A 24,595-nucleotide genomic window follows, 5' to 3' on the forward strand; every position below is an offset into this window, starting at 1 on the left:
ATAGTCTTCTGTTGCCTGGTGTTGAATGAGCGTCAAGTCTTCCTTTACTTGTGTGTGAATGTAAAGCAACTGTTAAATCACATTTCACGCCAAAAGTGAATTCAAAATAACAAAAATATTAGTTTGTATAAATGAAAAGCATAGTTTTTTTTATCCATTTAGAAGATCCACCACTGACAGGTCTAAGGATCAAGGCGATGGAGCTTTTATTCATTTTAATGTCAACATCCTGGTTTACAAAAAGCAATAAAGTGCATAAATCTTAAGGACAGTGACAATGACAAACAGTACATTAACATTAAAAAATAAAAATATACATAAAAGATGATGGCACAAAGAAACTAATAAATCACAAAGCATAATAATTTGGATTATCTTGGCAGTGATTAGTCTGTGAACAAATACAAAGACAGTAAAATCATTTAAATGATCACTGAATGCTTTACCACTATGATTGAGGTCGACATTATAGTGCATTAAAATATCTGATATTGATTTGTCATCCATTTATACACTCCCAAACAAATCCAATCTGTTCCCCAAGTGTTTTCTTACCAACACATATTCTAATCTGCTGGGATTTTAAGGGTTGCACACCTAACAGTGCAAAAGGTGGAAAACCATCTGTCTTTTTCAGGTACCATCAGGTACTCCTTCATGGCAACCGTTGGCAAGGTCGACAACATCTGGCGTCTGGCATTCCGGCATCTCCCCGATCACGGCTTTGCGTATCACCCTCAGCCAGCGCAGTTTCACTTCCTCTGTGTCGGCAGTGAAGCAGTGGACCGATTTAGACTGGCACAGACGGAAGCTGGTGGGAGGATGATCCCCAGATCGTTGGACATCCTCAACCTGGTAACCCAGGAGCGGGATGGTACACTGGGCTTTGACATCCTGGGGAAAGAAATCCCAGAGAAACTGGACTGATTCGAGGTCTATATTAACAGTTAAATCTAGAAAAGATAAGTTACTAAAGCTAGAGGATTGCTAAGGTTTACCGAGTGGTTACTAAGGCATTGCTAAGGTGGTTTTAAGGGTTTCTGGTAATAGCAATGACATTGCTGAGCAGTTCTTAATGGTGTTCTGAGTCGCTACTAGGGACTTGACAAGTGGCTGCTAAGTTGTATAGAGAGAGAGGTTGCTTGGGCATTGTAAAGTGGTTGCTAAGGTGTTCTGAGCGATTGCCAAGGTTTCAAATGGTAGCTAGAATGCTGCTAAGGAATTCTTAGTTGTTCCTAGGGTTTCTAGCAGTTGCTAGGATGTTACTAATGCTTTCAGAGTAGTTGCTAGGGTTTCAGATGGTAGCTAGGATGTTGCAAAGTTGTTGCTAAGGTGTTTTGAGTGGTTGCTATGGTGTTGCTAGGTGTTTAGAGTAGTATATGGGGTTTCAGATGGTAGATAGGATGTTGCCAAGTTGTTGCTAAGGTGTTTTGAGTGGTTGCTATGATGTTGCTAGGTGTTTAGAGTAGTATATGGGGTTTCAGATGGTAGATAGGATGTTGCCAAGTTGTTGCTAAGGTGTTTTGAGTGGTTGCTATGGTGTTGCTAGGTGTTTAGAGTAGTATATGGAGTTTCAGATGGTAGATAGGATGTTGCCAAGTTGTTGCTAAGGTGTTTTGAGTGGTTTATATGGTGTTGCTAGGTGTTTAGAGTAGTATATGGAGTTTCAGATGGTAGATAGGATGTTGCCAAGTTGTTGCTAAGGTGTTTTGAGTGGTTTCTATGGTGTTGCTAGGTGTTTAGAGTAGTATATGGAGTTTCAGATGGTAGATAGGATGTTGCCAAGTTGTTGCTAAGGTGTTTTGAGTGGTTTCTATGGTGTTGCTAGGTGTTTAGAGTAGTATATGGAGTTTCAGATGGTAGATAGGATGTTGCCAAGTTGTTGCTAAGGTGTTTTGAGTGGTTTCTATGGTGTTGCTAGGTGTTTAGAGTAGTATATGGAGTTTCAGATGGTAGATAGGATGTTGCCAAGTTGTTGCTAAGGTGTTTTGAGTGGTTTCTATGGTGTTGCTAGGTGTTTAGAGTAGTATATGGGGTTTCAGAAGGTAGCTAGGATGTTGCTAAGGTGTTTTGAGTGGTTGCTATGGTGTTGCTAGTTGTTTAGAGTAGTATATGGGGTTTCAGATGGTAGCTAGGATGTTGCTAAGCAGTTTCTATGATGTTCTGAGTTGTTGCTAGGGTTTCTAGTGTTTGCTAGGATGTTGCTAAACAGTTGCTAATGCTGTCAGAGTAGTTGCTAGGTTGTTGCCAAGTGGTTGCTAAGTTTGTCCAAATGGTTGCCAAGGTTACAGATGTTTAGCTGGAATGTTGCTAAGCAGTTGCTAATGCTTTTAGAGTAGTTGCTAGGGTTTCAGATGGTAGCTAGGATGTTGCTAAGTGGTTGCTAGGTTGTTGCTAGGTCTTCAGAGTAGTCTCTATAGTTTTAGAAGGCAGCTAGGATGTTGCCAAGTGATTGCTAAGGTATTTTAGTTGATTTCCATTGTTTCAGATGGTAGCTTGGATGTTGCTAAGTGGATGATAAGGTATTCTGAGCAGTTCAGAGTAGTTGCTAGGATTTCAGATGATAGCTAGGATGTTGCAGAGTGGTTGCTAGGGTTTTGCTAGGTGTTCAGAGTAGTCTCAGGGGTTTCAGAAGGTAGCTAGGATGTTGCCAAGTGGTTGCTAAGGAATTCTGAGTAGTTACCAAGGTTTAGATGGTAGGTAGGATGTGGTCAAGTGGATGCTAAAGTGTTTTGAGTGGTTGCTAGGGTGTTGCTGAGGTGTTCAGAGTTGTCTCTGGGGTTGTAGATGGTAGCAAGGATGTTGCTAAGTGGTTGCTAAGGTGTTTAAAGTGGTTCCTCAAAAGTTATGTTCTCAGTTGTTACTAGAGTTTCTAGTGGTTGCTAGGGTGTTGCTAAGCAGATCCTAATGTGGCTGCTTTGTCAAGCCAACATAATATTAAGCAAGATGCACAAAATAAGGTTTTTAGGAGTATTTAGAAGAAGACTGTGAGCGTTTCTCACCTGTGGAGCGCCGTACAGGTAAAGCACCAGTGCGTCATGCTGTGGAATCACACACCAGACCCTCTGACACGGTTTAGTTCTGTCACTATACTGCAGGAAGCCACATAAGACACTGTTTCCTGAGACCTGAGCTGCTTCAATCTGGTAAAGGTCAGAAAAATCAAAAATGGTTCACACAGACAGAAAAACACAAAAAAAACAACAACATCAATAACAAGTACCTCAAGAATTCCTCTTTTTTTTCCGGCAACTGGATCCTCTGTGTCGGCTCTGCCGGTGAGAGTTAAGTAACAGTCTTTGCAGACCTTATTTAATCTGTTACTGTCGTACCTCAGTGGCGCCTTGTGGTCCGAACATTTATAGCACACAACCTAAAACACATCTCAAAACATTAGCTCATCATTTAAAGCACAAAAAGGTGTACATATGTGTTATGTTTTGTATCATATTTGATAGAAAGTATTTGATCATATACTATGATATAGTGAGAATATGGAGCTCAACATCAATATTATTCAGAGGCCCAAACTGAGCAAAATATTCAATTTAGTGCAGATGCTGATATTTACAAGTAAATATAAGTTGCTTCAGTCCAGTAAGTGTTCACCTTAAAATATTACTAAAGCTTTTCTTACTTTCACTTTATAAAAAGATTTCACAGCAAAAAGACCACAAGCTAAAGCGGGGTGTTTGTACAATTATACTAAAAGACTTTATACTTACTAAAAAGTGTAAACTATCAGACGACAGAAGGCATGTAGTAGATTCTGTACAACAGTTTTTTCAGCAAAGTCTTGATCATGCTGAAAATTTAGAGGCCGTATCAAATATGATACATTAGACATTATAAGGTGAAGGTAGAGTTTGAGTTAAGGTTGGTCTATAATTATACATTGCTAGAAGTCAACAGGAAGCCCTCATTTGAATATCTAGTTAAATTTATCTCTGTCATGACAACTCTCTGTGGACCTGTTTCCACCTGGTATTAAGATGCATTTTGGTCAACTTTCAAACACTTCTGTACTGATTTCTTTGAGGGGAGGGTCTATGGGTGGGTAAATGTATTGTTTTTTTGTTTTTGTTTTTTTCTCGACCTAATGGACAAAATAATGGTGCATTTTTCGTCTTCAAGCCAAACTTGGGTCTTCAGCTTTATTGCTTTATCTGTTGATTTTATTGCTGCTGCTGTTGATTATAACTGTTACTGCTGCTGATTTTATTTCTGCTGCTTTGGATTATTACTGCTGCTGCTTTTATTGCTTCATCTGTTGATTATAACTGCTGCTGCTTTTATTGCTTCATATGTTGATTATAACTGCTGCTGTTGATTATAACTGCTGCTGCTGCTTTTATTGCTGCTGCTGCTGCTGTTGATTATAACTGCTGATGTTGCCTTTATTGCTGCTGCTGCTGCTGCTGTTGATTATAACCATTACTGCTGCTAATTTTATTTCTGCTGCTTTGGATTATAACTGCTGCTGCTTTTATTGTTTCATCTGTTGATTATAACTGCTGCTGCTGATGATTTTATTGCTGCTGTTGATTATAACTGCTGCTGTTGCCTTTATTACTGCTGCTGCTGCTGCTGCTGTTGATTATAACCATTACTGCTGCTAATTTTATTTCTGCTGCTTTGGATTATAACTGCTGCTGCTTTTATTGCTGCTGTTGATTATAACTGCTGCTGTTACCTTTATTGCTGCTGCTGCTGTTGATTATAACTGCTGCTGTTGCTTTTATTGCTGCTGCTGCTGCTGTTGATTATAACTGCTGCTGCTTTTATTGCTGCTGCTGTTGATTATAACTGCTGCTGCTTTTATTGCTGCTGCTGTTGATTATAACTGCTGCTGCTGCTGCTTTTATTGCTGCTGCTGCTGTTGATTATAACTGCTGCTGGTTTTATTGCTGCTGCTGTTGATTATAACTGCTGCTGCTTTTATTGCTGCTGCTGTTGATTATAACTGCTGCTGCTTTTATTGCTGCTGCTTTTGATTATAACTGCTGCTGCTTTTATCGCTGCTGCTGCTGCTGTTGATTATAACTGCTGCTGCTTTTATTGCTGCTGCTGTTGATTATAACTGCTGCTGCTTTTATTGCTGCTGCTGTTGATTATAACTGCTGCTGCTTTTATCGCTGCTGCTGCTGCTGCTGCTGTTGATTATAACTGCTGCTGCTTTTATTGCTGCTGCTGCTGCTGATTATAACTGCTGCTGCTTTTATTGCTGCTGCTGTTGATTATAACTGCTGCTGCTGCTTTTATTGCTGCTGCTGCTGTTGATTATAACTTTTATTGCTGCTGCTGTTGATTATAACTGCTGCTGCTGCTTTTATTGCTGCTGCTGTTGATTATAACTGCTGCTGCTGCTTTTATTGCTGCTGCTGCTGCTGTTGATTATAACTGCTGCTGCTTTTATTGCTGCTGCTGTTGATTATAACTGCTGCTGCTTTTATTGCTGCTGCTGTTGGTTATAACTGCTGCTGCTGCTTTTATTGCTGCTGCTGCTGCTTTTATCGCTGCTGATGCTGTTGATTATAACTGCTGCTGCTTTTATTGCTGCTGCTGTTGATTATAACTGCTGCTGCTGCTTTTAGCGCTGCTGCTGCTGTTGATTATAACTGCTGCTTTTATCGCTGCTGCTGCTGTTGATTATAACTGCTGCTGCTGCTTTTATTGCTGCTGCTGTTGATTATAACTGCTGCTGCTGCTTTTATCGCTGCTGCTGCTGCTGTTGATTATAACTGCTGCTGCTGCTTTTATTGCTGCTGCTGTTGATTATAACTGCTGCTGCTGCTTTTATTGCTGCTGCTGCTGTTGATTATAACTGCTGCTGCTTTTATTGCTGCTGCTGTTGATTATAACTGCTGCTGCTTTTATTGCTGCTGCTGTTGATTATAACTGCTGCTGATTTTATTGCTGCTGCTGTTGGTTATAACTGCTGCTGCTTTTATTGCTGCTGCTGTTGGTTATAACTGCTGCTGCTGCTTTTATCGCTGCTGATGCTGTTGATTATAACTGCTGCTGCTGCTTTTAGCGCTGCTGCTGCTGCTGTTGATTATAACTGCTGCTGCTGCTTTTATCGCTGCTGCTGCTGCTTTTATCGCTGCTGATGCTGTTGATTATAACTGCTGCTGCTGCTTTTATCGCTGCTGCTGCTGTTGATTATAACTGCTGCTGCTGCTTTTAGCGCTGCTGCTGCTGTTGATTATAACTGCTGCTGCTTTTATTGCTGCTGCTGTTGATTATAACTGCTGCTGCTTTTATCGCTGCTGCTGCTGCTGTTGATTATAACTGCTGCTGCTTTTATTGCTGCTGCTGCTGTTGATTATAACTGCTGCTGCTTTTATTGCTGCTGCTGTTGATTATAACTGCTGCTGCTGCTTTTATTGCTGCTGCTGTTGATTATAACTGCTGCTGCTGCTTTTATCGCTGCTGCTGCTGTTGATTATAACTGCTGCTGCTTTTATTGCTGCTGCTGTTGATTATAACTGCTGCTGCTTTTATTGCTGCTGCTGTTGATTATAACTGCTGCTGCTTTTATTGCTGCTGCTGTTGGTTATAACTGCTGCTGCTGCTTTTATTGCTGCTGCTGTTGATTATAACTGCTGCTGCATTTATTGCTGCTGCTGCTGATTATAACTGCTGCTGCTTTTATTGCTGCTGTTAATTATAACTGCTGCTGCTTTTATTGCTGCTGATTATAACTGCTGCTGCTTTTATTGCTGCTGCTGTTGATTATAACTGCTGCTGCTGCTTTTATTGCTGCTGCTGCTGCTGTTGATTATAACTGCTGATGTTGCCTTTATTGCTGCTGCTGCTGCTGTTGATTTTAACTGCTGATGTTGCCTTTATTGCTGCTGCTGCTGTTGATTATAACCATTACTGCTGCTAATTTTATTTCTGCTGCTTTGGATTATAACTGCTGCTGCTTTTATTGTTTCATCTGTTGATTATAACTGCTGCTGCTGCTTTTATTGCTGCTGTTGATTATAACTTCTGCTGTTGCCTTTATTGCTGCTGCTGCTGCTGCTGCTGTTGATTATAACCATTACTGCTGCTAATTTTATTTCTGCTGCTTTGGATTATAACTGCTGCTGCTTTTATTGCTGCTGTTGATTATAACTGCTGCTGTTACCTTTATTGCTGCTGCTGCTGTTGATTATAACTGCTGCTGCTTTTATTGCTGCTGCTGCTGCTGTTGATTATAACTGCTGCTGCTGCTTTTATTGCTGCTGCTGTTGATTATAACTGCTGCTGCTGCTTTTATTGCTGCTGCTGTTGATTATAACTGCTGCTGCTTTTATTGCTGCTGCTGCTGTTGAGTATAACTGCTGGTGCTGCTGTTGATTATAACTGCTGCTGCTGTTGATTATAACTGCTGCTGCTGCTTTTATTGCTGCTGCTGTTGATTATAACTGCTGCTGCTGCTTTTATTGCTGCTGCTGTTGATAACTGCTGCTGCTTTTATTGCTGCTGCTGCTGTTGATTATAACTGCTGCTGTTGCTTTTATTGCTGCTGCTGTTGATTATAACTGCTGCTGCTTTTATTGCTGCTGCTGTTGATTATAACTGCTACTGTTGCTTTTATTGCTGCTGCTGTTGATTATAACTGCTGCTGCTTTTATTGCTGCTGCTGTTGATTATAACTGCTGCTGCTGCTTTTATTGCTGCTGCTGTCGATTATAACTGCTGCTGCTTTTATTGCTGCTGCTGTTGATTATAACTGCTGCTGCTGCTTTTATCGCTGCTGCTGCTGTTGATTATAACTGCTGCTGCTTTTATTGCTGCTGCTGCTGTTGATTATAACTGCTGGTGCTGCTGTTGATTATAACTGCTGCTGCTGCTTTTATTGCTGCTGCTGTTGATTATAACTGCTGCTGCTGCTTTTATTGCTGCTGCTGCTGCTGCTGTTGATTATAACTGCTGCTGCTGCTTTTATTGCTGCTGCTGTTGATTATAACTGCTGCTGCTGCTTTTATTGCTGCTGCTGTTGATTATAACTGCTGCTGCTGCTTTTATTGCTGCTGCTGTTGATTATAACTGCTGCTGCTGCTTTTATTGCTGCTGCTGTTGATTATAACTGCTGCTGCTGCTTTTATTGCTGCTGCTGTTGATTATAACTGCTGCTGCTGCTGTTGATTATAACTGCTGCTGCTGCTTTTATTGCTGCTGCTGTTGATTATAACTGCTGCTGCTGCTTTTATTGCTGCTGCTGCTGTTGATTATAACTGCTGCTGTTGCTTTTATTGCTGCTGCTGTTGGTTATAACTGCTGCTGCTTTTATTGCTGCTGCTGTTGATTATAACTGCTACTGTTGCTTTTATTGCTGCTGCTGCTGTTGATTATAACTGCTGCTGCTTTTATTGCTGCTGCTGTTGATTATAACTGCTGCTTGCTGCTTTTATTGCTGCTGCTGTCGATTATAACTGCTGCTGCTTTTGTTGCTGCTGCTGTTGATTATAACTGCTGCTGTTGCTTTTATTGCTGCTGCTGTCGATTATAACTGCTGCTGCTTTTGTTGCTGCTGCTGTTGATTATAACTGCTGCTGCTTTTGTTGCTGCTGCTGTTGATTATAACTGCTGCTGCTGCTTTTATTGCCGCTGCTGTTAATTATAACTGCTGCTGTTGCCTTTATTGCTGCTGCTGTTGATTATAACTGCTGCTGCTTTTATTGCTGCTGCTGCTGTTGATTATAACTGCCGCTGCTGCTGCTTTTATTGCTGCTGCTGTTGATTATAACTGCTGGTGCTGCTTTTATTGCTGCTGCTGCTGTTGATTATAACTGCTGGTGCTGCTGTTATTGCTGCTGCTGTTGATTATAACTGCTGCTGTTGCCTTTATTGCTGCTGATTATAACCATTACTGCTGCTAATTGTGTCTCTGCTGCTTTGGATTATAACTGGATTGGATTATTGCTGCTGCTGTTATTTATAACTGCTGCTGCTTTTATTGCTGCTGCTGATTATAACTGTTACTGCTGCTGATTTTATTTCTGCTGCTTTGGATTATTACTGCTGCTGCTTTTATTGCTTCATCTGTTGATTATAATCTGTTAATTCATCTGTTGATAATTTTTTGCTTCATCTGTTGATTTTATTGCTGCTGCTGTTGATTATAACTGCTGCTGCTGCTTAAATTTCTGCTGCTTTGGATTATAACAGTTACTGCTGCTGCTTTTCTTTTTGCTGCTTTGGTTTATAACTGCTGCTGCTCCTTTTACCGTTTCTTCTGTTGATTATAGCTGCTGCTGCTGCAGAGTAAGTACGTAACTTGCCACTGCCAATGCACACAACATGCTGCTATGAGCAAGCAAAGCATGCTGCTGCTGTACAAGCATACATGAATCACGCCCGTAGCAGATCTATACAGGTGGAGCTGGGGAAGGTGGAGGGTTTCTGAAAGCGTGCTGCAAACTGCTACAGCAAACAATAGGCAAGAATTTAAATGGCTACCAATACAATGGGAACCAATCAGCTGTGCCCTATAGAGAATGATGTAATTGCAAGCAGATTGGGTTAAGGACTTATGAGCCTGCGCCGTCTAGAGTTTCATGACAGAATTTGTATGCATGCAAACTCACATATCCACATGCCCTGCAATGGTGCCTCCTACGGGTCAGAGCGTTGAAGGGCTCCTTGCATTTCATGCACATGGTCACTTCATTGTCCCGAATCCAGCGCGGGGCTCTCTTCCCCAACTCTTCTTTCTGAAAATCACATGAGGTCAGATAAAGGAAGTGTTTTCAATGAAGAAAAAAAACAGTGATAGTTCAGGGATATACCCTTGACCTCTGTCAAAGTCGCCTTTAGCATGCTGTTTTGCACTTTTGTACTTACAGACACCTCATCCGCTACTTCTTTAGAGGCTGACTTGAAAGTTTCATTCTTCTGTTGAAAAATTTCAATGGTCTCCTTGAACGCCTGGAACACAAACGACCCACATTGAAACTTTCATATGGGCTTGTTTCCGCCATAGAATATAAAAATTAAAAAGCAACTGAACGACACTGATACCTTAATCCAGTCCTCTTTGTCTTGCTCTGAGCTGTGAACAACAAAAAGCTACAGTCATTATGAGCTAAAAACAGATGCTATTCTTTATATACACATCAAATGAGTGGATTCTGCCCTCACCTGGCCTGCAGCTCCAGCGTTCGCTCTTTACCCGACACCTGGAAAGTGTGAGGATAGTCATCATTGGAGGTTTCAAGCACCTTCATGCCCGCAACTCCGACCCGCGTGCGCACGGTGAACCGCTGACCCACAAGACTGAACTTGGGCACGCAGTACAGCAACATGTTGTTAAACTGTAAAGAGATGGATGCCATGGTTTCAACTCTCAAAATGACAGCACATGCTGAAAAAAAAACATTATTAAATCAAGATACATTTACTTGAGATGCAAAATTACATGATATAACGTCTTCATCTTTGATGAATAAAATGATGAATAAGAGTGAACAATAGGCTTTAAAATTACTGAAAATGCATATATAATAACAAAGAGGCAATAATTATTGATTCAAATAAAGTATTAAAAGCAAGTAATCATTTGGTTTTATTGAAACAAGTCAAAAATACTTTGTAAGAAAATAATTTTTTGCATGCTTGACCGTCTTTGATTCAACTAACCAGGAAGAGGTATCTCTCCATGGACGAGGTGTTTCTGGCGGCCAGCTTTAGGATCTGTCCTTCTTTAATGAGCTCGTTGGACGGGTTAACGATGTCCTCCTCGCATCCCAGCATCTCATATATCTCCATGAGCTTCTTCAGGTTCTCCTGGAAAACATGCAGAGAACTTTTGGGTATAAAACAAATTAAGGCTTTATATACAGCAAAACATTAACAGCTTATCAGAAACTTGTTGTAAAGTGTTACTAAAGTTTCCAAAGTTTGCTTTGAATAAAAACTCTAAAATGGATTAATATTTAATGCTGTTAAAAGTGCTAGACTATTTGTCTAAATTAAAAATAATTATAATAAATAAAATAAAAAATATATAATATGTTTAATAATATTATATATATATATATATATATATATATATATATATATATATATATATATATATATATATATATATAGTAGAGTTGTATTTACAACTATAATCACATATAACCATCAGTGTCAGGAAAAGGCCATCTTGTTGTGACTAATCCATGTAACTAGCAGGTTAGTGAAAGTGTGTCTCACCATCTTGCGGATGGCCGTGTTGGAGTGTGTGGCAGCCATTGAGATGATGTTCAGAGACTCTGGAAAACGAGAAGGAGAAGTGATATCTGAGCTGACTCATCCAGTCATGGAACTGAAAGTAGCTGGGAGCTAAACAACACTTTCACTTTATCTTGGATGTTCACGTTCAGTTGTTAATGGAAACAGGCAATTTACGTGCCCTGAAGGACACACATGCTGTGCTTAAAACACAAAAATATATCTCACTCTCGGCCTGGCTGCGGTCGTTGTCGTTCTCCGGGAGTTTCTTCAGATAGTCTCTGAGCAGCATCTCGTAGCGAGGAACCCGCTGCACCGGCTCCAGCATGTGATGCTGCAGAGTCAGATTCCCACACACGTCCTGACTCTACAAAACGTACATCACAACAATTTTCAATTTTCATTGTAAAGTCTCTGGTAATCGAACACGTGTGCTGCATACTGTGCCATACGTACTGTTTTGCCTACCGTTTTTAAACTAGTATGTGTGCATTAATAACCATTTCAAACAGTTGAATTAATCCAATCAAAAAATTAGTCAAAAAATGTTTGATATAATTAATTAAATTCTATTAAAGTGCAGTATTGCTTCTCAAGTAAATTGGTGTGAAAGAATACACATTTTTGTATTTTATATTATTTAATTTGATATTTTTTAGACATTTAACTGTAAAATCAAACCAAATTATTTCTTTATTTCTATATTTTTATTTTTATTTATTTATAGCTATTTAACTGGAAAATCATACCCATTTATTTTATTTTATTTTATTTTATTTTATTTTATTTTATTTTATTTTATTTTATTATTTTAGCTATTTAACTGGAAAATCAGACCAAATTGTTTTATATTATTTTTATGTACATTTTAGATATTTAACTGGAAAATCTGAACAAATTATTTTATATCATTTTATTTTATATATTTAACTGGAAAATCAGACTAAATTATTTTATATTATTTTATTTTATACATTTTATATATTTATCTGGATATAAATTATTTAACAAATTATTTTATATTATTTAATATATATTTTAGCTATTTAACCCGGAAAATCAGACCAAATTATTTCATATTATTTTTATATATATTTTATATATTTAACTGGAAAATCTGACCAAATTATTTTTTATTTTTTATTATATATATATATATATATATATATTTTTTTTTTTAGCCATTTAACCGGAAAATATAATTTATATCTATATATAATTAAATATATATATGTAAAATTGTATTTTAGATATTTAACTGGAAAATCTGACCAAATAAATTTTATATTATTTTATTTTATACATTTTATATATTTAACTGGAAAATCTGACCAAATTATTTTTTATTTTTTATTATATATATATATATATATATTTTTTTTTTTAGCCATTTAACCGGAAAATATAATTTATATCTATATATAATTAAATATATATATGTAAAATTGTATTTTAGATATTTAACCGGAAAATCAGACTAAATTATTTTATATTATTTTATTTTATATATTTTAGATATTTAACTGGAAAATCTGACCAAATATATATATAAGCTATTTACCGGAAAATCAGACTAAATTATTTTATATTATTTTATTTTATAGATTTTAGATATTTAACTGGAAAATCTGAACAAATTATTTTATATTATTTTATTTTATATTTTTTAATATATATTTTAGCTATTTAACCGAAAAATCGGACAAAATTATTTCATATTATTTTTATATATCTTTTTAGATACCAAATTATTTTTATATATTTTTGCTATTTAACTGGAAAATCAGAACCAATTTATTTAACTTATTTTATTTTATATATATTTTAGCTATATAACTGTTGAACTTGTTTCATATATATCTAAATAACTATTCAGGTAAAAGCACCTGTATGTCCTGAATGATGGCACTAAACTGTGCCGACCGCTCCGTCCACTGTTTGAGTAGATCCATGGCGCTGTCAAAGTTTATCACGTACTCGGCGTACATCCTCAGAAAGGGCGCGAGCTGTGCCAAGATGTCCCCGATGCGGGGCGTGGAGTCCCTGCAGGAGGACGGACATGTGAGCAGGTGTGAGATCTGAGAAGAAGAAGAAGTGTGAAGATGAATCGCCGCTCACCACTGGCTCATCCGCGTCTCCAGATCCGGCAGGAGGAACTTGCTGTGGAAGGTGTAAATGGATCCCACATTCGAGAAGATGCTCTTCACCACCTCGACAGGAAACGCCCCCTTCCCAGCCTCCTCTGTGAGTTTGGCACAGAACACCTGCAGAAACAGTGCACACGTCACACTCTTAAAAATAAAGGTTGCAGCGATGCCATAGAAGAACCATTTTCGGTTCCCCAAAGAACCTTTCAGTGATCAGCTCTTTAAAGAACCTTTATTTTGTACGGGATGATTTTAAACGGTTTAAAGTGAGTGAAGAACCTCGACTGACCTGGTCTAGCAGATGCAGACGGGTCACATACGCCCTCTCCGTCTGCAGGAGCTCATTGGCGATCTTATACAGTTTGAGCTCTTTGATCTGCTCCTGTTGAAAACAGCCTGTTATTTCCTCTCTGTTATTAAATCTGAAAGTATGACATGTCATTGCAGTATCTCAATAAGGTAATGTGTAATGCTGAAAAGCCACTAAAACTACACTCTCAGAGTGGAAAAACACAGCGTCGTGTGGTTGGGTAGATGGGCCACTTCTGATAATAACAAAAATATCTGATTCCAGTCACACAAAGACTGTTTTGCAGCTTTAAATCGACACTTGGAGGATTATAATGACACAAATTAACATTTTAGCAAGTATTTAAGTCGTTTTTTGTAGAAAATGATGTGTAAAACTTGATGCTAGGGTGTTGTAATTGGTTGCCAGGGCGTTGTTTTGTGGTTCCCAAGATGTTGCTAGGGTGTTTTCAGTCAAAAGAGTCTCTAGGATATTTTGGTAGCTTGATATTTTTTACATTGCATTTACATTCATTCATTTGGCAGATGCTTTTATCCAAAGCCTTTAGAAAAAAATTGGAATAATTTTTAAAAGTATTAATTAAAAACTTTAATAATTTATTATATTTTAACATTAAATAATTTAAATAATTTACTAATTTAAAAAAATATTAAAAAAACAATACAAATAATTATTTTTAAATAATATTAAAACAAATCATTTAAATAAATTACTGTTTAAATAATTATTTTAATTAATATTGAAAAATAATTTGATCATTTAAATTTATAAATTTAAAACAAATTGATAATTTTGATAACTTTTTAAAAAAGTAATCATTTAAATACTGTATTTAAAATTACAGTAATGTTTTAATTTATTAATATATATATACACACACACTTAAAAAATTCAATAATTAATACAAAGTTATTTTTAAATCATTTAAAATTTGTAATAAGTAATAATTAAAAATAAATCATTTTAAATATTTAAATTAAAACATTTTATTTATTATAATTTTTACATTTAAATATTTAAAATGATTTATTTTTATAAATAATTATTTATAATTTCATAAATAATTTATTTTTAAATTATTTTAATTAATAATGAAAAATAAATACATAATTTGATCATTATAATTACTTGAACAATGTTAAAATTAATCATTTATATATTAAATTAAAAAATACAAATGCATTTTGTTTTATTTAAAATAATAATAATAACAATAACTATTATTATTATTGTTATTGTTATTATTCATCCATTTTATCGTCCGACAAGTGAACCATTCATGTCCGTAGCACAGTTTAAAAATTAGTGTTTGGCATTTATTCAAATTACCAATGAGGACTAGTAATAGTGATGCAAGTCTAAAATGCAGCATAGCAACTCACTTGTTTGTCTTCATCTTTCTCCATGTTCTGCGTCTCTTCATCTAGGACGCTCTCCTGCCATTGAGTCTCGTCCTCGTGGTCCTGTAAAGCACTTTCTCTCCTGCTGGTTTCTGAGGGTGGCAGGAGATGTTCTGCGTTTGTCCCTCGCTCTTCAAACACACCTTCACCTTTGACCTCTTCGGACCACCAGCCCGACCAAACGTGCCAGCCGGACTCCTGCGAGGACACCTGAGTGAAGACGCCGTCTCCCTGCAGGACCTCTGAGTCTGAGCGTTCGGGGTTCACAGGAGCATCGATGAGCGTTGAACAGTCTGATGTAGTTTTGGTGACACTAGAAGAGAGTATTAGATGACAAATACTGTGTCTAGCGCAGCACTGCAACAGGAAGTGAAAGTCTGAAAGGCGGAGCAGAGTTCTACAGAGAGAATTGAGGGGGTGAGTTTCCCTTCACTGTCCTATTTATGATGCATGAACGTATATGTGATACCGTACTAGTCAACAGGTTGAATTTATGTTTCTCATCATCTCAAACACTGCTTAAGTTCTCCAAAATACACTGGAAAAGTGTAGGATTTAGAGTAGGAAGGGTGCATGTATATAAACCTTACAATTTTTTTTAGCAATTTCATGAGATGTATATATATATATATTAGTATATGTTTCTGATGCACACAAACATACCCCTTGTCCAAGTGTCGGTAATACTTCGAGACGGCTGACGTTCTCCCTCGGGTGATATTTGTCAGGGTGTCCTCCTCGTCCATGATGTTTCCTCTTGAAATGTTCACTGGACACTGGAATTTGGGCTTCGGAAGCACTAGAGCAGAAAATAAAGAGATGAAAGATGCTTTTTGTGAGCACCTGTGACTAGGAAGTATGTTCCAATCAGACAGCAGGGGTCAGTGTAATCAAACCCACATAAGCCAAAGTACATTATATGTATGATAATAATAACAACATATCTGTAATATTTCTTTCTGTCCTTCCTGTTCAAATGTAAGATAGTAGGTTAAATATGGAGAAAAAAACTTGCATACAAATTTAACATCTATTATACATACATTTTAATCAACTTTTAGACTTTTGTTTTTCAATTTTAATTTTTAAAAGTACTCATCTTCCACGTTGACTCTAAAATAAAAAATGAGATCATAAAAACAGCAGTGATAATATTTAAACAAGGATTAAGCGAAAAATATCCTTTTCTGCCACATAAGGGAAAAAATTATTTAGTAAATCGTAATTATGACAGACTAAGTCAGAATCAGACACGGTCGAAATTATGAGATAATTTAAAATTTTAATGATGTAGAAAGTCATAATTATGGCATACTACATAAAGACGCTGTTGAAATTATGAGATATAAAGTTGAAAATATGAAGTAGAAAGTCATAATTATGGCATACTGATTAAAAATTGACATATTAAGTATGACTGTCAAAATTATGAGACAAAAGGTTGAAATTGTGATGTAGAAAGTCATAATTATAACATACTGAGTCAAAATTGACATGCTAAGTATGACTGTCGAAATTATGAGATAAAAGGTTGAAAATATGATGTAGAAAGCCATAATTATGACATACTAAGTCAAAGTTATGACAGAGTTTATGACGTCATAATTAAGATACTGTTGAAATTATGCAACAATTTCAACTTTGAATGATGTAGAAAGTCATAATTATGGCATACTACATAATAAAGACACTGTCGAAATTATGAGATTAAAAAGCTGACAAATTATGATGTAGAAAATCATAATTATGACACTATCGAAACTGATATAAAAAGTTGAAATTGTGACATAGGAAGTCATAATTATGACATACTGAGTCAAAATTGACATGCTAAGTATGACTGTCGAAATTATGAGATAAAAGGTTGAAAATATGATGTAGAAAATCATAATTATGACATACTAAGCTGAAATTATGACATACTAAGTCATAATTATGACTGTCAAAATTGTGACGTAGAAAGTCATAATTATGGCATACTGATTAAAAATTGACATATTAAGTATGACTGTCAAAATTATGAGACAAAAGGTTGAAATTGTGATGTAGAAAGTCATAATTATAACATACTGAGTCAAAATTGACATGCTAAGTATGACTGTCGAAATTATGAGATAAATGGTTGAAATTATGACGTAGAGAGAAGAAATTATGACATACTATGTCGAAGTTATTAATACCAAGTCAAAATTATGACACTCTCGAAATTATGAGAAAAATTGTAACGTAGGAAGTCATAATTATGACATACTGAGTCGAAATTGATATGCTAAGTATGACTGTCGAAATTATGAGATAAAAGGTTGAAAATATGATGTAGAAAGTCATAATTATGACATACTAAGCTGAAATTATGACATACTAAGTCATAATTATGACTGTCAAAATTGTGACGTAGAAAGTCATAATTATGGCATACTGATTAAAAATTGACATATTAAGTATGACTGTCAAAATTATGAGACAAAAGGTTGAAATTGTGATGTAGAAAGTCATAATTATAACATACTGAGTCAAAATTGACATGCTAAGTATGACTGTCGAAATTATGAGATAAATGGTTGAAATTATGACGTAGAGAGAAGAAATTATGACATACTATGTCGAAGTTATTAATACCAAGTCAAAATTATGACACTCTCGAAATTATGAGAAAAATTGTGACGTAGGAAGTCATAATTATGACATACTGAGTCGAAATTGATATGCTAAGTGTGAAAGTTTAAAATGATGACGCAGAAAGTCATAATTGGTTGAAATTATGACAGAAAGTCATAATTATGACTGAAATTATGAGATAAAAGGTTGAAATTATGATGTAGACAGAAAAAATTATGACATACTATGTCGAAGTTATTAAGACCAATTTGAAATTATGACAGGCAAAATTATGAGAAAAAAAAAATGTTGAAATTATGACATAGAAAGTCATAATTGTGACTTTATCTCATAATCTTGACCTTCAATCTTAGTATGTCATAATTTCGATCTGTCAATTTTGACTTTTTCTTATATTTTCGACTTTTCGACAGTCAAAATTATGACTTAGTATCAGAATTATGACTTAGTAAATCATAATTTCGACTTTTTATCTCATATGTCAAAATTTAGTTACTAAAACACGATTTTTGTTGTGTCAGAAATAGGCTTCCATAGAAAAAAAGCTCTTCAAAACCATTTCAAATGTAAAGCAGGTCACACCGCCTTCATCATTTGGCATTTGACCTATTACTACCCATAAACACAACAAAAATTACAATTAGTAATTTCGTACAGGAGGTTCAGTTTGTGGGTAATGCCCACGCGCTACCTACATCACCTCAAACATCACTTCCTGTGCTCCTACAGTACTTCAGAAAAGCTTTTCTTAAGAGTGGTAAACACCCCGCCATTTTGCCAAGGTGTGGTTTTAAGCATGTTACAATGTGGTTTCAGGCTGGTCTAAGTGAGAGGAGTCTCTAGATATGACTGCTGGTGGTTTACAGTGAAGGGAGTTCAGATGCGGACGGACCTGGTGGAGGAGGCATTGGTGAGACGGTGTACACCGCTGTCTTCCTCAACACTGAGGTCCTGTCTCTCAGCAAACTCTTGTCCGTATCATCACATCCAACATCTCCTGAAGACACACAGACACACTCAAACCCACACACAACACATCTTCAAAAACATTTTAAGCAAAAGAAATGTTCATTAGATTTCATTTTTTTGCAGTAAACCTCTTCTTCTTCTTCTTTTTTTTTCCCAATTCATAAACCACCTGAATGAGAATCCAAACTGAAAGTGACATCTGAAGACTCTCACTATTCGTGCATTTAGTGAAAATTGCTGCTTCCTCTATTGTGCGCTTGAACATCCTCTTGGACACAATTGAGCGATTATAGACATTATATAAAACACTTGGGCGTGCATATTCATATATGCCATTACAGTTTTTAATGGTGGTTTCAAATATCTAGCACATTGTTAAATGAGGATTTGTGTGCGTTTTGGGTCAGGGCATTTGTTACAATAATTATCAGCCAAAATAATGGTTTATTATTTTTATTGTGTCATAAATAGTTCCGTTTTACGGCTTGCATTTTCCTGAAAAACAATTAAATAGCCTCAAATATATTAAATACATGTATGCTGTGAAAGATGACTTGTTTTGTTTTATGTAGCATTAATATTATAGTATTTATTCATGTTACAGTATTATATATATATATATATATATATATATATATATATATATATATATATATATATATATATATATTTATATATTTATATATTAGCTGTTATTGATATACTTTAAATTTTTCATTTTAATTTTAGTTTAAGTTTTGATTCAATTTTGTTGTTTTTTTGGTCTTTTTTTTATATTATAGTATTTATTAATATTATGAATTAGCATTTAATTATATATTTTTCATTTTCATTTCCATATTTTAATTAAAACTTATGTGCTTTTTGTGTGTGTGTATATATATATATATATATATATATATATATATATATATATATATATATATATATATATATATTTTATTAGTTTAAATAATTTGTTTAAATTACAAATATATGCATGATTTTTATATATTATAGTATTTATTATTAGCATTTAATTATATATTTTTCATTTTCATCATTTAATTAAAAATGTTGTGATTTTTTGTAATTTTTATTGTTTGTAATATATTATTTTTTCAAATATTTTGAACACACACATGATTTTTGTCATTTTTATTAGTTTAAATATTTCTATTCAGCTTGAATTTTTTATTTAAGTTGAAAATTTTCACCTAATATTTATATTTTATTTCAATAAACAAAAACGTTTTTCAATAGTTTTAGTTAACAAAAACAACATTGCAATAAACAGCAAAATCCACATACAGTGTGACAACATGCCCCCCTATGAGTGCGCATTAAATCATCTGTATTCTTTTTCCTTCAAAATAATCGTAGAAAAGTTAAATTGTTTTTATATCATAGCCAAGACTTTTGGAAACTTCTAGTCTTCTAAAAAATATCCAAGGTCTTTATTTGCTCTTTTATCATCACCAGTTTACTCCATTTCCCTTAGTAAATAAAAACAGCCTAATTATGCAGAAACAAAGGCACGTTTGACTGTTTTGAGGAGGCCTCTGTTGCCGAGCTTCCTCAGTCGAGTTTCTCAGTTCCTCACGCTCTGAATCCATGACAAAGGTTCTCTCACTCTGACTCTTTAAATGACAGACCTTCATAAGGAGAAGTCCTGGATCCACAAGTTCTCAGTGTCATAGGAATCAAAAGAGAAACCTAAAAACAGCTTATATATATGTATAATTTTACAGAGATTTCAATATTGTGTAGCATTTTAGAGATAAGCAAAGCCAGAAAGTGTCTATAATGAATATAATTGTCATGACTATGCTTTTCCTCAGCTCTGTAAATAAGAGTTTTAAAATGGCCTTATGTTTTTGGGTTTTGCACAAGAGTGGGAATCCTGCGTTATGCCATTTAATCTGCCTGTCAACACTATAGCAAATGTTTCAAAGCAACAGTCATTAATAAACAGCGACCAACACAAAATTCCCCATTTTAAAAGCAAGTAACAAAAAAAAAAAAAAAAAAAAAAAAAAAAAGCAGTGAAGTGAAAAGTATAAATGATAAATTCATATAGAGACACAAACAAACAGAAATGCATACACACTGACCTGATCTCCGGTCACACACTGCACTCCTAAATCAAGCACGTTCACATGACACCTCAGATCACTGCATATCCTCTCTATCAGCTCACTGCATTTCCCTTTTTTTTCCACATGAATGCATGCGTGTTATTTATTGTGCAAAAAAAACCTGCTGACATTCAGAGTCTATCAAGCCTCGTCCAATTAGTTAAAGTTTACTATCTAAGAGTTTACTGTGATTTACCCTTTTAATCATCTTGTGAAATCACATGCTTTTTATGGGAAAAATAATAAATATTAAGTTTATTTGCTTGCAGAAAAGTCTAATATATGTATATACAAGTGTTTATACTGTCCTCTACTGGCAAAACGCGGTACTAAATTATCAAGACTGTCAAATATGATAAAAACCAAATTAAATGTAGGCCTATCTTGCCTTTATCCTGGTTAAATATGATTTTTATGACACAGTTGTACTACAAAATTTAGAAAAGCTGTCATATTAAAAGTAAAATTATCACTACACCAGATAGAAACAACATAATTAAAGATTAAATCCTCGCTGTATTCGATTATCGGCATAAAAATACCATTATATCTTGTAAACATGCTTGCATTGGAGAGATGGAGATACATTAACAATGATAAACCAGATTTGGGGACAAATTTTAGAACATCTTAGGGTAACTGATGTAGTGCATTCATAGCCAATGGCCCCTGTTAATGTCAAAGTTATTGGTAATGGAGTGTAATCTCTTTGTATTTATTGATAATCTGTTTAATGTAGTACCTAAAGTTTTATTAGACAGCTGACAATAGTCAGGGCAATGCACTTTATATTTCTTGTTGTATTGTACACATTAATCATAAGGGTAGTAGATATTTTATTTTAATATATTTTAATAGGATTAAGTGACTCTAAAACATTTACGAATTTATATCCAGCTTAAGCATTACCTGTCTATAAAGATAATTTGTCTTTGTATGCATCTGTCCCTCAAATGTTCTGTTTGTTTTGTTATAGGTTCTTTTTTTCCCTCATTGTCTTTGTTCTGTGAAAAAGAAAAAACAATAAAATAAATGTATAAATAAAAAATTTAAAAAAATGTATAAAGACAAACCATAATTGATTAAAAACAGCGCCATTTAAAAAAAACAAAAAAAAAAACACTGTATTTATATAACATAAAATAAATTTGCAGATATTAATGAAACATGCCAAGTTCACATACTTTTTTCGCCAAAAAACAAAGCTACAGCTAGTTATTCTACTTTGAAATGTGCGTTTTCCGTGTCGGAATGTCTGTTTTTGTTTTGGTCCATGTGATTTTCCCAATAGTAAACTCAGCTTATTGTTGCCATGGACGCAAGCAAACGAACTGGGTCAGAGATCGCAGATTCTAACCAACCTAAAAACCCTCAGCATCATCTGTCCAGTGACATTAAACGCGGATAAATAAACTCGACCGACCCTTTTCACATTTCTGGGTTTCTCAGAAGCGGAAGTCGTCATAGTTGGGTAAAATTTCATTGCGTGAATGAGAGACTTCATAAATATATATATTTTTTGTTCCCATTTGCGCAAATAAAAAAAAGAAAAACTCAGTGTTTTCACAACTTTCAAAAAGAGGAAAAAATAGAGAGAGATAAGAGAGAAAGATGTCAATTTTACGGTCACTCCCACAGCCGCTTTTTTTTTTTTTTTTTTTTTTGGTAATATGATGCAAAGTTAATATAATACTAAATAAAGTATTAAAAATGTACATACATTAAAAAAAAAATGAAAATATTAAAAACGTTGCAAGATTTACGATGCTGATGACCGTTAAAACTATGGTTAAAACGCGTCATCACGGTCAACCCGCGAGAGCGTCGAATAGACTGCAGTACCCATTTCAACCACTAGCTGTCAATATTAGGCTACATACGGCATATTCAATCAAACAGCAGTGAAGCCGATGATTTTTTATTCGTCTTTAGACAATAAAAACACTTACGACGCTAATTTTGAAGCAAAATTTGAATGTGAATCCACGATAATCTGATACATGTGATGAAAACGGCGTCTCACCAGGAACTGATCCACGTCTGACCTTCATCTCTTGATTGTGTCCAGATCTTCTCCTGAAAGCAGTGCGTCTGAACTCCTCCACATCATACGCGCTTCTGACGCTCCTCCTCACCTTCTCAAACATCTCACATCTAAATTATCACTCTTGCAAACTCAGTTAAAGATGGAATTCAAAGATTCAAATCCTCGTGTTGTGTTTGCAGCACTTAAAATCTTCAACCAACCCACACCAGACGGAGTTCAGCTATCACTACAACTCCACCCCTCCAAACCCGAAGCAGACATGAAGACGTAAGTGGACGTAAAAAAGCACAATATAGATTGATTAAATTGCTATTTAATATATTTAGAGAACACGTAGCCTGAACAAACGTTTCATATAACATTTAAAAAAAGTAACTACATCGACGTCACACTTAAACAAGGTCAAAATGCCATTGCATTAAGCCAATTTCTTTTTAAATTTCGTTCTACTTCACTTTTCTCCATTATTTTGCTCAATTTCCTAATGAACTGGCGTTCATTTAAGGTGTAGTAAGCGATTTCTGAGAAACGCTGTTGAAAGTGGATCGGACCGAGCAGCGCAACACACTTGTAGCCAATCAGCAGTAAGGGGCGTGTCCACTCATTAGAGTGGAGGCAAAGAATATACACTAACAAGAAGCGACACTCAATAGTAGGGCTGGGTAAAAAATATCGATTTCTCGATTTTAATTGATTCTCATTTTTACGAACCAATATCGATTCTTAAATCCCAAGAATCGATTAGTCTAGTCTGTTTTTAGTTGATGAATGAACAGATCATGTAGCGCCTCCCATCCAATAAATTGCACTAATCTTTGTGCTTTGTTACTTTGATATGAAGCAAAGTCTCAGATTTCAAATGACGTCCATCTTATTATGAGATTCAAAAAATAAATACAGTTTTGGCGCTGTTTAATGTGGCGTGACAGATCGCTTTAGCACCTCAGTTAAAGAGAAGCATGTGATCATCCTCTCCTTCGCTTTAATACCAGTTACAGCGCAAAATAAACATGAATAAATATCTGAAGGTATGTTAAAATATACAGTACAACTTACCGAAATCTGTATCATGTCTTGTTTAATCGCTCAATCAGTGTTTCGACCTCGGAAAGACGTCAATAAAACAGCTTGTAAACAATGTCACGTAACGTCACATTTACCTCAGAAAAACATTCAGTGACCATAAACTCATTAGTGAGCTAGAAAAGTGAACTCTAGAAAGCATTCTGATAAATATAGCTATGCACCGTTACATATTCATTATATTTTTTGTTTGTTCATCAATATTTAATGCATGTTTGAATAAATCAGTTATGACAGCCGCGATTTAAATGTTTATATTTCAAAAAAATGAATTGGAGTACAAATATGATTATGTAATTCTAAACTTTATTTATAATAAAAACATCATTGAGTGTAATTTAAGTGTTTGTATATAAATAAGTTAATTTAACCTTCAATATTATTATAGTAGTACCAACTGACTTACATGTGTAGTTTACAGCATTAGTTGAGAGATTATTTCCTCTAGAAAATTTGCCATGTACTGTAACTGATATACAACAGCCAAAATAATCGATATCGAATTGAATCGAAATCAAATCGAATCGAATCGAATCGAAAACATGTGAATAGTAATCAAATCGAATCGTGAAAATTGTGGCAATACCCAGCCCTACTCAATAGATCATTCCATTGCAACACCGCCGCCCAGCAGCAGCCCTGTGTTTCCGCCATTTTGGGGTGAAAGCGAGTCGGCAGTCCACTAGTTTCTA

At 35.2% G+C, this 24,595-nt stretch overlaps 1 protein-coding gene and 1 long non-coding RNA gene across 9 annotated transcripts in view; one reads left to right on the forward strand and one right to left on the reverse strand.

Moving 5' to 3' along the window:
- Positions 1-183: 183 nt before the first annotated feature.
- fgd4b (FYVE, RhoGEF and PH domain containing 4b) lies at positions 184-23,356 on the reverse strand. Of its 6 annotated transcripts, none has more exons than XM_048154423.1 (18): positions 22,797-22,926; positions 21,683-21,777; positions 18,580-18,681; positions 15,732-15,867; positions 15,051-15,381; positions 13,648-13,740; positions 13,330-13,475; positions 13,098-13,254; positions 11,440-11,578; positions 11,194-11,252; positions 10,633-10,779; positions 10,135-10,307; positions 10,015-10,045; positions 9,838-9,921; positions 9,582-9,707; positions 3,224-3,373; positions 3,003-3,143; positions 184-894 (listed from the first exon to the last, which is right to left on the reverse strand). In XM_048154423.1, the coding sequence occupies exons 3-18, from the start codon at positions 18,593-18,595 to the stop codon at positions 634-636; spliced, it is 2,190 nt and encodes a 729-aa protein (XP_048010380.1). In that variant the 5' UTR covers positions 18,596-18,681; positions 21,683-21,777; positions 22,797-22,926; the 3' UTR covers positions 184-633. The 6 variants fall into 6 exon arrangements, with proteins under 6 accessions (XP_048010380.1, XP_048010381.1, XP_048010377.1 ...); XM_048154424.1 differs by having other exon boundaries at positions 18,580-18,684; XM_048154420.1 differs by lacking the exon at positions 21,683-21,777 and having other exon boundaries at positions 22,797-23,356.
- LOC125244345 overlaps positions 22,960-24,595 on the forward strand; it is a 154,702-nt gene continuing 153,066 nt past the window's right edge. For all 3 annotated transcript variants that reach the window (XR_007179319.1, XR_007179320.1, XR_007179321.1), the window contains exon 1: positions 22,960-23,087. This is a non-coding gene — a long non-coding RNA (uncharacterized LOC125244345). The remainder of the gene's footprint in view (positions 23,088-24,595) is intronic.

The sequence above is a fragment of the Megalobrama amblycephala genome, linkage group LG14, assembly GCF_018812025.1.
Source record: "Megalobrama amblycephala isolate DHTTF-2021 linkage group LG14, ASM1881202v1, whole genome shotgun sequence".
In the NCBI taxonomy this organism is placed as follows: domain Eukaryota; kingdom Metazoa; phylum Chordata; class Actinopteri; order Cypriniformes; family Xenocyprididae; genus Megalobrama; species Megalobrama amblycephala.

Bases quoted from the DNA above. Each gene is read 5' to 3' on its own strand.
- fgd4b (XM_048154419.1), bottom strand. From the start codon at position 22,920: ATGTTTGAGAAGGTGAGGAGGAGCGTCAGAAGCGCGTATGATGTGGAG. The intron at 13,255-13,329 runs GTGAGCGGCGAT...GTCCTCCTGCAG, and splicing joins GAGACGCGGATGAGCCAGTG to GGACTCCACGCCCCGCATCG. The intron at 11,253-11,439 runs GTGAGATATATT...CTCGTTTTCCAG, and splicing joins CGACCGCAGCCAGGCCGAGA to AGTCTCTGAACATCATCTCA.